The sequence below is a fragment of the Heteronotia binoei genome, chromosome 21 (assembly GCF_032191835.1).
Source record: "Heteronotia binoei isolate CCM8104 ecotype False Entrance Well chromosome 21, APGP_CSIRO_Hbin_v1, whole genome shotgun sequence".
Classification (NCBI taxonomy): domain Eukaryota; kingdom Metazoa; phylum Chordata; class Lepidosauria; order Squamata; family Gekkonidae; genus Heteronotia; species Heteronotia binoei.
Window position 1 is genome coordinate 68948598 of NC_083243.1, and position 15235 is coordinate 68963832.

Sequence of the window (15235 nt, forward strand, 5' to 3'; positions counted from 1 at the left end):
TGTTCATCAATGTGCCTACTCATTCTGTCCTTGATAATGGTTTCTACCAACTTTCCCGGTATTGAAGTCAGACTGACTGGCCTGTAATTTCCCTGATCTCCTCTGGAAACCTTTTTAAAGATAGGGGTGACATTTGCTACCTTCCAGTCCTCAGAAATGGAGGCAGATTTCAATGAAAGATTACATATTTTTGTCAGGAGATCCAGAAGTTCACCTTTGAGTTCTTTCAGAACTCTTGGATGTATGCCATCCGGACCTGGTGACTTATTAGCTTTTAATTCGTCAATCAGTTGTAGGACCTCCTCTCTTGTCACCTCAATTTGACTCAGGTCTTTCAACACCCCTTCCAAAATTAGTGGTTCTTATAGCGGGCAAACACTTCTCATCTTCCACAGTGAAGACTGAGGCAAAAAATGCATTCAGCTTCTCAGCCATTTCCCTATCCTCCTTCAGTAATCCTTTGACCCCTTGGTCATCCAAGGGCCCCACTGCCTCCCTGGCTGGTTTCCTGCTTCGAATATATTTGAAGAAATTTTTATTGTTGGTCTTTGAGTTTTTTGCAATATGCTCCTCATAGTCTTTTTGCCTGCCTGATCACAGTCTTGCATTTGATTTGCCACAGCCTGTGTTCCCTTTTATTAATCTCACTTGGACTAGCTTTCCACCTCTTAATGGAGTCCTTCTTTCCTTTTACAGCTTCCATTACTTTGTTCGATAACCATGCAGGCCTTTTCTCATACCTGTTTGTGCCTTTCCTAACTTGTGGTATATATTTTATCTGAGCTTCTAGGATTGTAGTCTTAAATAGCCTCCAAGCTTCCCCAAGGGTTTTGACTGTATTTACCTTTCCTTTCAGTTTCCTCTTCACATGCCTCCTCATCTCAAGAGAATTTACCCCTTTAAAAGTTAAACGTGGTTGTGCTGGTCTTTTGGGGCAACTCCCTATTTAATGCTTTGCTTTGCCTTGTTTTAATGTTTTTATATTTTAAATGTCTTAATTGTGTAAATGCCTAAACTTAATTTTGTTATGTTGGATTCCATGTGTTGTGAGCCGCCCTGAGCCACCTTGGTGGGAAGGGCGGGATATAAATCATAAATAAATAAATAAAAATTATAGAAATGGTGAAATCAATAACGTTATGGTCACTGCTCCCAAGCGGTGCGATCACTTTTACATCTCTCACCAAATCTTGGGCATTACTTAGGTCCAAATCCAGGATCGCCCCACCCCTGGTAGGTTCTGTGACCATCTGCTCCATAGCACAGTTATTGAGAACATCTAGAAACTCAATCTCTTTCTCTCGATCAGAACACATATTGACCCAGTCAATCTGCGGGTAGTTAAAATCACCTATTATGACTCAGTTTTTACGTTTAGCTGCTATCTTTAATCCTTCCATCATATTATAATCATCCTCTTCTGCTGCTGTACTTCAGGGCTTTTTTTTCTTTTGAAAATGTCTTGAACAATGCAAGTATTTCCCTTCAAACTGTGATTATGTGTCTTGTGAATTTGACACTCAAAAGGTAAAAGGTAAAGGTAGTCCCCTTTGGAAGCACCAGTCTTTTCCAACTCTGGGGTGACATTGCTTTCACAACGTTTTCATGGCAGACTTTTTTCACGAGGTGGTTTGCCATTGCTTTCCCCAGTCACTACACTTTCCCTCCAGCAAGCTGGGTACTCATTTTACCGGCCTCAGAAGGATGGAAGGCTGAGTCAACCTCGAGCCGGCTACCTGAACCCAGCTTCCATTGGGATTGAACTCAGGTCATGAGCAGAGCTTAGGACTGCAGTACTGCAGCTTTACCACTCTGTGCCACAGCTTTACCACTCAATAGGTATTTGTATAGAAATCTGATGTCTAAATATAATTACATAAAATTGATTTGTAATTGAAATTAAGGATTCACTATTTAGGATTTTCACTGAGTATTTAGGCTCACCATGAGAAAAACAAAAGTGAACTGACCTATTCAAAATGCTACAGTGACATTCAATCAACAGGCCAAAGCAAATACAAACTATGTACAAAGACATCAAGAAGAAGATACTGGATTTATATCCTGCCCTATACCCTGAATCTCAGAGTGGTCACAATCTCCTTTACCTCCCCCATCCCCACAAAAGACACCCTGTGAGGTAGGTGGGGCTAAGAGAGCTCTTACAGCAGCTGCCCTTCCAAGGACAACTCCTACGAAAGCTATGGCTGACCTAAAGCCATTCCAGCAGCTGCAAGTGGGGAATCAAACCCGGTTCTCCCAGATAAGAGTCCGCACACTTAACCACTACACCAAACTAGCTCTTTCCCTAATGTTGATTAGCATGTGTATTGTATTCATTTATTTACTTTATTTCCTGCTTTCCTTCTCAATGTAGACTTAAAACAGTTTACATTCTCCCCCTCTCCATTTATCCTCACAACAACCACCTCGTGAGGTGGGTTTGGCTGAGAAAGCGTTACTGGCCCGTGGATACCAAGCAAACTTCCATGGCAGAGCAGAGATTGAAACCTGAGTCTCTCAGATCCTACCCTCTAGTTCAGGGGTGTCAAACTCTTCAGGGCTGAATCTAACATAAATGAGACCTTGTCTGGCCAAGCCATGTTGGGTTGGGTTGGGTTGGGCCATGTGTGTACCTATTTATGATTAGGTAGCAGAGATATAAACTTTATAAAGGACACACACAAACACAAACGTTTTTTTTAAAGACCTTAAAACATTAGCGCTCAGTTTAAAAGTGATTTCTTTGTATTTCTCCTATGGTACCCAGGGAACTGGACAAAGGAAGCTCTGGCTCTTCCCTTCTTTCCCCAGGGGACCAGGATGGGGAGGAGCCTCAGCCAATAGAGGAAGAGAGGCTTCGCTCAGTAGCTCTGCTGTGGGATTGAGAGAGCCTGGCAAAGCAAGCTATCCCTCTCCTCTTTCTCCCTAAGGGAAGAGTTTCAGTCAATGAAGAAAAAAAGGTTTTGCTCTGTAGCTCCTGTGCAATTGAGCAAGCCTGGCAAAGCAAGCTGTTATCCAGAAGAAAGCAAAATATAGGGAGAAGGCAGCAGATGACAGCCAGTTGCTTGGGGGCATGATTGGAGCCCTCTACAGGTCTGACTCTGTCCCTGGGCCGCATGTTTGACATCCCTGCTCCAGTTCCTACACCACTCTGGTGCAATCCACCTTTCTCACTGGGACTCAAGGCAGATTACAAATTTTAAAAAAACACACAACCTGCCTGAAAATTTCAAAGACATTAAAACTATATAAATCTCATTACAGTCTGGGGTGTTACCTTGCTTGGTCTTCCAATCATGGGGTTATTCCCACAACGTTGATTAATAATATCCCGAATCAGGTGCTTTTGTCCATTATATGTTGTCAAGATACTGATCTTCTCTGCTGGGTAACCCAATAGGCACATGTACATGAAGAGCGCAACAACATATTCTGCCTCACCAAGGTTCTGCAAAATTTCCAATATATGTCGATTGATTTTACACATCTGATTACCAACATACAGTCATATGCTATCATTAGACTGCAACACCATGAGAGAATGAGCAGTCAGCTTCCTGCCTGTGTATCTCTTTGATGAGTTCTTTGTTCAAGAGGAAAACAACAGTGACACCTGGGTACACTTCAGTACAGGAGTGGCCAAACTGTGGCTCTAGAGCCACATGTAGCTCTTTCGTATGTATTGTGTGGCTCTCAAAGCTCCCACCACCCCACTGGCCAGCTTGGAGAAGGCATTTGTCTCTTTAAATCACTTCTCTAAGCCAAGCCAGCCGGCAACTTGGAGAATGCATTTAAAGTTAAAGTTGCTTTCTTTCCACCTCTCTTCCCCCCCTCATCTATCTGCCTGCCAGCCTTCCTTCCGGCTCACAAATATATGACGGTCATGTCTTATGGCTCTCAAGCATCTAATGTTTATTCTGTGTGGCTCTTACATTAAGCAAGTTTGGCCACCCCTGCTTCAATAGAACCCACACCAGTGTAACTTGACTTGCTGGTTTCACAAACATGCACACTTCAGTAAGTAATTTGAATATTTCCTAAAATGCAAGTTAAAAAATATCATTGGCTCACTGTACCAAAATCCATAGACAATGCTGTCTCAGTCCAGACAGTTGCATAAAAGCAGTGATCTTCTTTCAAGGACAAAGAAAGCTGTTCCATGTTTTAATGCCAAAAGAGGTCAGCAGAATTACAGCTGCCTGCTGGAGAACACTCTCAGAACACACTCATTCCCACCCAACCAACACTGAACTGGAACTTCTCCACCACCGCCAAAATTCTGTGCACTGTAAATAAGGAGGTTTTATCCACATATGTTGTCTGGTGTTCTGTCTTAATACTCTGAAACATATACCCAGTAACATGACTTTCAAAAAACCTAATATGGTTTCTCTTACCTGATAGAAATAAGGGTTCGGTTCAGATTCTCCTACACCATGGAAATCTTCAACATTTATAAGCTGGAAATCATACAGGAAACCAGCATTTGCCGTTCTAAATTCTGGCAAGAGTTGTACATGTGGCAAGTTACCTAGGTTCTTGTAACGCCAGTTGTAGAGATTGCACAAGCTTTATGGGAAATACAACGGAAAAGAAGGATGAGTGAGAAGTTCCAAGGTGAGTTCATCCCATTACTAGTTCTTTTTGTCTTAATTTAATTAAACTGCTTTTGGATTTTGATGCTTGTAACGCCAGTAACAGAAAATAATATCTCAAAATCTAGTATCTCAAAATGGTGAATAAAAAGCAAGTTCACACATTGACAGTATAAAATATAACCCTACTAGTATCACAACAGTGGAGGGTAAGGAAATTAACCTTTCATGAGTAACTACTGAGTTCAAATAGAAGGGCACATCTGGGAGAAAATCTCACTGGATCACAACAGCTATAGAAATCTACCCTAGAAATCTTGTTGGTCTTTAAGGTGCTACTGGACTTGCCTTTTGCTCCCCACCTTAAACTATCTATCTTCATGGCAAGACATATGATAATTTTAAAATATATAGGGACCAAACTAGTTTAGGGCTTCACAAGTAATGACCAGGCCCTTGAATTGTATCCCTGACTCTACATTTCCAGGCACTGGCGTCAGTGTGCAACAAGCTGTCTCAAAAAACAAGTTCCACATGTTGTTCCTGCCAATTTTCCAAATAAATTTCCTAAATATCTGCACACAGAAGTCAGTGTTTGAGATTATAACAGCAACAAATGAGCTGATTCAGAGATGGCCAAGCTACGATTGGTAGGTGTTCCTTTGGAAGGGGAATGGAGGTAGACCCAGCAGCCGTGAGGCCAAGCTGTGCCATATTCCAGGTGACCTTGCCAGTCACTACAATTAATTCTTCCATTTAACAATACAATTCCACCTTCCACAACCACCAGACCCTAGGAACTTTAATAGCAGTCAGTCCTTTGACATTCATTGGAGTTCAATCTCCAAAAACAGAAAAGGAGCAGAAAGAATTATAATTACCCCTGAAATCAGAGTCAGAAATGTGCAGTGCAAATCAGGAGGTTGGGTATATAGAAAGCTTTGCAAGCAGATGAAATGCGGAGATACAAGTTTGTAAATCAAGAAAATGTGCCAAGTGGTATCAGTGTTCCCTCTAAGTTGAGTTAGGGTGAGCTAGCTCACAGTTTTTTAGCCTCCAGCTCACAAGACATATTTGTCTTAGCTCAGGAAGGATGGCCCCAGAGCAAACTAATTTATGCAGCATTTAAATTGCTTGCTCGCAACTTTAATGCCAGCAGCTCACAAAATAGCATTTTTGCTCACAAGACTCCAGTTTAGAGGGAGTACTGGTATCAATCCCACGTCCAAGCCTTAGCTGGGCCAGGACACTTTCTTGCCTGTGATTCCGACATACCACGTTTGGCATGAATTACACTGGTTTGATTTCAAAGAATTTATTATTTTTCTAATCCTGATCTGAACAAAGAAATGGTTAAAGCTCAGCAAAAACAAAACCCACATTATTTAGAACTTCAGACTTGCCAATTGCCACTAGTATTAGTAAAGGATTCAGGTCTCCCTTATGGTTTTCACCAGTCAGAATAGCAAGAGTCTTAGCTCCTAAACTGTTGCCTTTACTTCTAGGGTTGCCAATCCCCAGGTGGGGGCAGGGGATCCCCCGGTTTGGAGACACCCCCCCCGCTTCAGGGTCGTCAGAAAGCAGGGGGAGGGAAATGTCTGCTGGGAACTCTATTATTCCCTATGGGGATTTATTCCCATAGAAAATCATGAAGAATTGATCCACGGGTATCTGGGGCTCTGGGTGGGCTGTTTTTTGGGGTAGAGGCACCAAATTTTCAGTATAGCATCTAGTGCCTCTCCCCAAAATACCCAAGTTTCAAAAAGATTGGACCAGGGGGTCCAATTCTATGAGCCCCAAAAGAAGGTGCCCCTATCCTTCATTATTTCCTATGGAAGGAATTGAAAAGGTGTGCCATCCCTTTAAATGTGATGGCCAGAACTCCCTTTCAATTATGCTTTTCACAGCCTTGATCTTGGTTCCACCCCTAATGTCTCCTGGCTCCACTCCCAAAGTCCCCAGATATTTCTTGACTTGGACTTGGCAACCCTGTGTACTTCCCAGGCCTCTCTCCAAATGCATTCACATGGCTTTGTTTGGTTTTCAAACAAACATCTAAAGGTCACTTTGAAATCTTTTGCAATAGAATTTAAGCTAAATACTTGAAGAATCCAAGCATAAATCACAGCTATTAATAACAGTCGCTTGGGTCCCACAGAATGATTCTGCTAACAGAAAGGACTGCCATCAACAGAGTGGGCTTTCCTTGCCTTTTCTCCCCACTACAACCTAAAATCCTCCCCATAATGCTACTTGAGGGGTACCCCTAGTAATAGACTGAGCAGGACACTGCAGTGTGTGGTGAGAACTGCTAAAAAGCAGCTGCCTTCTATTCACAGAAATCCCCCATGGGATTCAACCCTAGATTTCTCCTTACAACTATCTACTTCAATTATATCCCACCTTTCTCCTCAATGCAGCATACAACATTTCCTCTCCTCCATTTTAGTCTCACAACAGCTCTGAGGTAGGCTATGCTGAGAGTGTGTGACTGGCCCAAGATCATCCAGCAAACTCCCATAACAGAATGGAGACGCGTATCTGTGTCTCTCAGACTACAGCCTAGTCTGACACTGTAACCAGTACACCTACTGGCGCTCATAGATAACCCGAACTTATTTTATTGCTGCTTCCTTGTTTATTGCAAAGAAATCTGGTCATTTTGCTATGCATGCTTTATTCATAACTGATGGCCATGTACGCTGCTTTGTAGTCAGCTATCTTTCTACCCAGGCAAAAAGTCAGGGTAAAGTAACTGCAATTTGACAGCCACTGAGTTTTCAGCTGTACAGCCACGCAGTGATCTTTTAAGAACATTTTTCTTTCCTGGGTTCAAGTTGTCCCAGCTGTTCCCTTTCTCTACTAAAGAGATTTCTACTATTGATATCTGGGTTGTTTGAGCATCTTGACTTTTGTAAAAGGTCCTGGTTCCAGTCACACATAAGTTAAATGCAACATACTACATTGAATAAATACGTTGTGATTGATGACTGGTTTTAAAAAAGCTGATTGTTGAAAGGGGAAAAATGTATTTAGATTTGTAATTGTGTCCCATCTCCTCCCTTGATCTAGAAAGCAATATAGAAAAAAATAGTTGGAACCAAAGGAATAAGAGGACAGCATTACAAAAAATGTCCCTCATTATCTATAATGATCTAATTTTGGAACCACTGCTTAAAATACCTTTCAGCAAAGGAATAAAGGCCAACCTTTTGAAAAAAATCTGGTGATAGATCACCAGGTAAACAGCTTCTTATATGCTCTGTTTTGAGCAGCTGGTATCTTATTGGCCCAAGATGTCCTAAATGGCCATTGACTCTCCCCACTGCATTTCAAACATGCCTCAATATACTGTAGTAATAATGCTCAAATGACAAGGATGCCCACAACATGCTCAAGGAATTTGTATCTTTTGTATTGTATATAGCCCATATTAACCAACTCTATGAAATGGGATACAAATGCTGAAAGGCATTACAAATATCACATAGCAGTAGCTAGGCAGAGTATCAACTGAGGATAGTACTGGCTGCCTGCTACTCTATAGAATGTAGATTCTGCACACATCATGTGTAGACTGGCAAATTTCTTGAAACGCAGTGGGAAGTGTAAAGTGTGAGCAATCTGGTGTCTGAGTGGGCTACTACAGTGTGCTTTTCCATTTTCTAAACTGCTTTAAAGTCTGGACTGGGATACAGAAATATGGTAAACATGGCATCGCTGTAAAGTTCATTTGGGGTGCTAGATTCACATACTCAAGCTGCCCTTGTTGATTCCGCAGAGTATCTCCTGTCAGTAACTGAACCCACAACATACCTTTCCAACAAGCTGACATAATGTGAAGTGCATTTTACCTCTTGCATCAACATAACAAGCATTCTTAGCAAAGTGCTATCATGATGCTATTGTAATAAGTAACAGTATAGGTTTAATTATGAAGTAATTCCTGATATAAGCATTGAAAACATGTAAAATTACCAAGAACCTGACAACACACAGTATAAGTCCATCTCTAGTCTAGGGAAGAAAAAAAAAACCCTGTTCAAGCTAATAACTTTAGGCAGGGTTCAATATTAGAGGGGATTTTTTCCCTTTCATCCCAGCACTGTGTCTAGAAATTCTGATTTCTCCTTACACTTTTCTTTTTGCCATACCTTGCTCTTGCTCTTCCTTGAGCATCCAGGTCAACAGTTGGCACTCCCACACGGACAAAACGTGTAAAAAGTGACTGCTCCATGTTGGAATATTTTTGAAATGCCATGTTCTTAATGACTGGTGGCAACTGATGATGATCCCCAATCATAATCCATCGTTTCAGTCGGCTGAACCCATCCTGTGGATTCTATTGAAAAAAATTACAGGATTAAATTTGTATAATAAGCATTCACACCAACATGCTGTTGCAACAATACCTGATCTGTCTTACTGCCTTGAGTTCAACCTTATGTGGACACTAAGAAAGTGTTTCTTTCACAGCTAAAAGTGATTGCAGATTTATTCTAAATTTTTAATGTGAGCAGGTTTAAAACAGCATATTAGAAATAGACTGTTCCTTACTACCACAATCTGTCATTTTTCCCTTTGACAACAATTATGTATCAAGAAGCAAGGAATGTGCTCTTCTTCAATGTCCAATGACTCATGGACAGAGTATGATGGGTAGCCGTGTTAGTCTGTCTGTAGCAGCAGCAAAGAGCAAGAGTTCAGTAGCACCTTAAAGACTAACAAAATTTGTGGCAGGGTATGAGCTTTTGTGAGTCACGAAAGCTCATATCCCGCCACAAATTTTGTTAGTCTTTAAGGTGCTACTGGACTCTTGTTATGTTCTACTGTCATCAGGGCTTTTTTGGTAGAAAAAGCCCAGCAGGAACTCATTTGCATATTAGGTGACACCCCCTGACATCACCATTGTTTCACACAGGGCTTTTTTTGTAGAAAAAGTCCAGCAGGAGCTCATTTGCATACTAAGCCACATCCACTGAACCCAAGCCAGCTGGAACTGCATTCCTGTGGAATCCTACTCAAAAAAAGCCCTGACTATCATGGACAGAAAAAGGGAGACTCTGGTCATAAAACATAACTTTAACCTCAGATGTGACAAATAAACCATTACATTTCTGATATAGTGATAACGAAATTTTCCATTTTTCATATAAGCATGCATACTATAGTGGTTTGAAACCTAAATCATCTTTTGTGAGGGAGAGGTCATTTTTTTGTGCATGGGGGAGGTCTCCTATTCTCTCCTCCCACTCAGACTCCCCATACTATTCCAAAGAGTCCTCACCCCTCCCTTCCAGAAGTCACATTTCAGGAAGTACCTCATGCTGCAGTATGAAGGGGGAAGCAGGAAAGATCCTTTTTGTAAGCACAAATATCCTCATAATCCTCAGGACCCACTCCAACGCTCTACTATTAAGTCAAATTTTCCTTCTGCAACAATTTTTGTTAGTCTTTAAGGTGCTACTACACTCTTGCACTTTTCTGCTGCTACAGAGACACGGCTAAATAAAAGCAAATGAATCAAAAGAACCATAAACTAAAGGTACTCTCACCTGTAAGAGGAGTGGTATAAAAGTTTCAATTTCCAGTATTTGAGCAGCCTCCTCCATTAAGATGTTATCATACTGGGAAATTAAACAGAAGCAGTTTAAATAATCAAACAACAGAAATTTTGTGTGGAGACTTAAAAAAATAAATTATTAGTCTATCAGCATTCAAATAACAACTGATTATTTATTAAATAAAATAAACCTGCCATTTGTATAATTCATTTTTGTTCAAATAATATGCCAAATTTGGGAATTATTCTTGACTTGTGCACAAACAATCCTCAGTTGAAAGAAACAGACTTGTCTAGACTGGTTATTCCACATCGAAAGTGACAGTTCCAGTTTTACTACCCAAGACAAAGAATAGTGAATCTAGAATATCAGCAGATCTTTGACGGCTTATACAATTACTTATGGATTAAGAAATCAACTAAAAAGATCATAATACAAGAAAGAAGTCACATAATCAGAGATAGACTTCTGAGAATATGGTTTACACATGCCTGCAATTACACCTCACAATGAGCACAGAACTTAAACAGGCTCTGGAATGTATTTCATTTTGGCCCAAAAAAGAAATGAATTCCTTCAAGACTTGGGACCCAAGGTACACCTACACCTTACTTTCTACAGACCACTTAATCCATTTTGGGACAGCCGAATCATGTTTTTGGAGTGTATCTTCCTTTCAGGAGGTATGCTGACCTTGAAAACCTTCAGTCTTTTCTATGGTAGCACAATACCCTGTGGAACAGTCTTCCAGGGAAGTTACAAGGAACACCTTTCCTGGGTAGATTTCATAAACTGCTCAAAGCTGGTTTATTTCAAGTAGCTTTTGGCATGAGTGTGATTTCACGAGCTTCTGATTACTGAAGGTAATGATCCTGGTTTTATGTGGGCTTTAGTATTTGTTTTTCAGATGTACTCATTTTATTTTTAACGACTGTATTTTATGACAATTAGCTATAAGCCACTTTAAGCAAAGACAAACTAGGAAACAAATATCACATCGATAGCTTTCATGATGTTATTTTCAAAACCCTCAAATAAACCATTTTGCTACAATTATCACTTAAGGGCAAACATAAGCACAGAAACAATTTTAAAATATCTAGCATCATTAACTTCAGAACAGTAGATGACAGACAGTTCAGGAATGGAAATCTTTCAGATTAGCGTTTTGTCCGCTGTGGCATTACCTTGAAACCCAGCTCAACAAGGTCATGCCGCTTTAAAGCAGCATGTGTACAAGTCATTGCAATAATCTTTGCTTCTTTCACCAGTAAATATTTAGATCTATCCAATCCACTACGAAGAAGTTCAAATGCTCTGAATTCCTACAAAAACACAACATGATAAATTACAGAGCTCAGAAACAGTGCCAAATTTGTTTACAATAAAACTATGTGACTGTAATATCAACTTGTGATCAAAATCTGTAGATGAGCTGTAATTCTCAAAAAACAAGACCCCGTGTATTAGACCACGATTCAAATCAAATTAAGGATTTTATAAAGAAAAATATTATTACACCTAAGATGTATCTTCTGGGGCTATAATGATGCCCAGATGCCTAAAAATGTGATGTCCGGTCTCATATTTACTTGCAGATACAAGAATGTTAATTGCAAAGAAGTTCTATATGCTACCAAACTTTGGAATATGAATGCAAAGAATTTGGCTGGTAATGTTAATGGATAAAAACTCAATGTTTGAACTGAGAAAAAACCCCATCAATTCAGGAATGGGCACATAAATATCTAGAGATTTATCAATTAATAAAATTGAATGATTTAAGGAACGTGAAATATTACTGTTACTGTTGTTCTTGTGGTATTTTTTATTTGAAAAAAAAATAAATCTCAATGTTAAAGGAAGTATATATTGGAAAGAAAAAGACCTAGAGCCATTTTGTGATGCACTCTTTTTACTGATTTCTGGAACAAGAATTTCCCTGCAGAATCTGCAAAAAAGAGATATTGCACTTGTTTTAATAACTGTATTTATATTTGGGATAAAATATATAGAAGGTTCTCGAAATACTTTTTATTAGTAACTTGGCAAAAGTCAATTGAACTGTGTGAAAATTTGGTACATATAGTCTGGTAGTACATATTGCACATAGCCTTTATGAGAATTCCCACCAACCAGAGACTGTCGCCATTGATGCTGTTCAGCTTCCTCGACTGCCTATTTTCTCATGGGCTGAGAAAGCACAGTAGTAACAGCAGCTAAAATACCAGAGAGTCAGGGAGAGGCTTTGCTTTCAGCTTTTGTTTTAGAACAGGGGTGTTAAGATTATTTGTTAGGAGGGCTGGATCTGACATAAATGGGACTTTGTGGGACCAGGTCATGTGTGTCATCAAATGTAATGCCAGGTAGTAGAGATATAAATTTTATAAAGGACACAGGCAAACACAATTAAAGATATTATTTTTAACTTAAAATACAAACATGCTTAAAACTCTTACAACATTTTGTTTAAAATGGAAAGGTGGGGGAATAGTGGTATTTGGCAATGCAATTTAAAAAATAAAACATAAAGAAAAAGCACAAGGATCACAGCAGAAACTAAAAATACTAGAACTAAAGTTAAAATACTAGAACTAAAACTAAAACCTAAAATGCTCTCAGCCTGGGAAAACATGAAATGGCTGGGCATTGGAAGTTTCTCTCCTCCCCCCCGCCAAGGTCTACTCTGATTGGCAATGGCTTGCCAGTGTAATACCTCCCTTTGGCTGTGGGTTTCCAGGTTAGAGTACTCACTAGGCCCCAGTTCTCAGGTCCATTTAGCAGAGACAAACCTGGCTCAAAGGAGCAGCCCCGTAGCCAGGATTTGAAGAATTGGGGGGCCCTGATTTTTTTTCAGGGGGCACATAGTGGCACCAACCTCCATGGCCTTCTCTCCTACCACCACTGAGGAGGAAAGCTGCCAGCTCGCTGCCATACAGCCTCCCCCCTCCCCACAGCTGCCCCAAGGTGATCCCTTTCCACCCCTCTTCCAGCAGCTCTGGTGGGGAGCCACTCAGAGGTTTAGATACATGCCGCACCGTCTCCTGCCCTTACCTGTAGCATGATCCAGCTAGGCAAGCCCGGCGGGACAAGGGGGGGGGGGTGGAAGGCGCCTCCAAGTCGCAATTGACTTCTGGGGCTACAAGACCTCCAATTTGGATTTCTTCCTGTTGGAGGACGAGCCGAGACTGCCCAAGCGCAGCTCCCACCCTTGCTCGGGTGGCCAGCGAGACCAGGCCAGAAAACCCCTGCAGGCGAACATCACCTCTCCACTGATCCCCAGCCCCGGATTGCAGCCTGGACCTCCACTTGTGTGCGCCAGCCTACCCTACCCTCCCTGTCTGCAATGGAGCCATCTGCCCCCTACCCCCGCTGCCCCACTTGAGGGCCAGAACAGCCTCTTTTTGCAGGCGCCCTCTAGCCCAACATCAGCCCAACGTGGAGCTTAACTTTTAGTCCTGGGTGTTGAAAGTGTCCCGTTGTTTCTGCTTGCTGAGGGGTCAGAGATTTCTTCCAGCCCCTAAGCAAGCAGAAGCAACAGGGAGCTTAAGTTTCAGTCCTGGGCTCCGAAAGTCCTCCTTTGTTTCTGCTTGCTGAGGGGGTCAGAGATTTCTTCCAGCCCCTAAGCAAGCAGAAGCAAGGTGGAGCTTAACTTTCAGTCCTGGGCTCTGAAAGTGCCCTGTTGATTCTGCTTGCTGAAAGATCAGAGAATTCTTCCAGCCCCTAAGCAAGAACACGGTGGAGCTTAACTTTCAGTCCTGGGCGCTAAAAGTACCCCTTGTTTCTGCTTGCTGAGGGGTCAGAGATTTCTTCCGGCCCCTAAGCAAGCAGAAGCAACTGTGTATGATCACATCCCCTAAGCAAGCAGAAGCAGCGGTGTATGATGATGGCAGAATGGAGAAGGATGCAGCTGAGGCACTGGAGGCTGGTTAGGGGCCCCAAGTCAGGGGGCTAGGGCCCCCAGGGCCCCTTGTAGCTATGGGCCTGGTAAGGAGACAACTCTATGAAACTTCAGCTGGCCATAAGAAAGCTGGGAAGTTAAACTGAGCTCCACTTCATTGAAACACATTGCAGCGCAAACATGGAATGGATTGTGCCCAGAGACCTTAATGGAAAATCCACTCTGCATTTTCTTTGCAGCGTTGCTTCCTGCTGCAGCCAGCAAAGACAAGGCAGAAAGAGAAGGGAAGTTCGGCACCCTCAGAGCTTCTAAGGGTGAGGACAGGAGGGGGGAGAGGGGAGAAAAGAGCTTCACGGGCTTGATTGAAACCCCGGATGGGCTGGTTCTGGCCTGCAGGATGAACATTTGACCCCCTGTTTCAGACACTCCACCATCAGCAACCATGTTCCAATTGAAACTACCTTTCTTGTAACTACCTTTCTTGTATCATTTTCATCTATTGTAAACTGGCTGGAGATCAATTGATAAAATGGCTGGGTATGCATCTTTTAACAGAAAATTGAAACTGCATATCACATTTTAAAACAGAATTAAAAATAAACATCAAGATAATTTCCAGCTATCTTAAGACCTTACCTCAAGCTGGGTGAATATTTTCTTGATATGTCTAAAACACCCTTCAGCAATTTCCATGTCTTCATTGTAAGATCTTCCTTTAAAAATTGGTTGAGGGGCATTTGCGAAATACTGGTAAAAAGGAAAAAAGTTGGAGATATCCCCAACATCAGGAGGCTTGCTACCTTTAACTTTCACTTTGCTTATATACTCTTCCCAGCGGGACATTACCTAAAAAGAAGCATAGCATAATAAATATGGGCATTGTCAGGTTGAGCCTGCCACGCTTTCTTTCTTCTGAACTACGTTAAGTTTCATTTCTCTAGTACTTGCATGTAACCATACATTGTTAAGTTGGTTTAGGAGGGGAATGGAGGACAGAGACCTTTATACATATATCATTGCTGTAAGAAGCTTGCTTATCTAATTGTTAGAGTAACGGGCCCATTTGGCCTAGGAATGTAACTGTGACCTTGGAGGTGGGAAGCCTCAGAAGATGCTCCGTGCTTGACGTACCAACCTCTATGGGAACCAATGGACTAAGGAGATGGGGAATT

The 15235-nt window shown here is 41.5% G+C and overlaps 1 protein-coding gene across 2 annotated transcripts in view; it reads right to left on the bottom strand.

The window, feature by feature from the left end:
- Positions 1-15235, bottom strand: part of AQR (aquarius intron-binding spliceosomal factor) — an 83801-nt gene that overhangs the window by 10434 nt on the left and 58132 nt on the right. For both annotated transcript variants that reach the window (XM_060261209.1, XM_060261210.1), the window contains exons 26-31: positions 14700-14909; positions 11350-11487; positions 10154-10225; positions 8753-8940; positions 4401-4572; positions 3281-3451 (exon numbers count right to left, since the gene is read on the bottom strand). In XM_060261209.1, coding sequence (XP_060117192.1) covers positions 3281-3451; positions 4401-4572; positions 8753-8940; positions 10154-10225; positions 11350-11487; positions 14700-14909 — 951 coding nt within the window. The remainder of the gene's footprint in view (positions 1-3280; positions 3452-4400; positions 4573-8752; positions 8941-10153; positions 10226-11349; positions 11488-14699; positions 14910-15235) is intronic.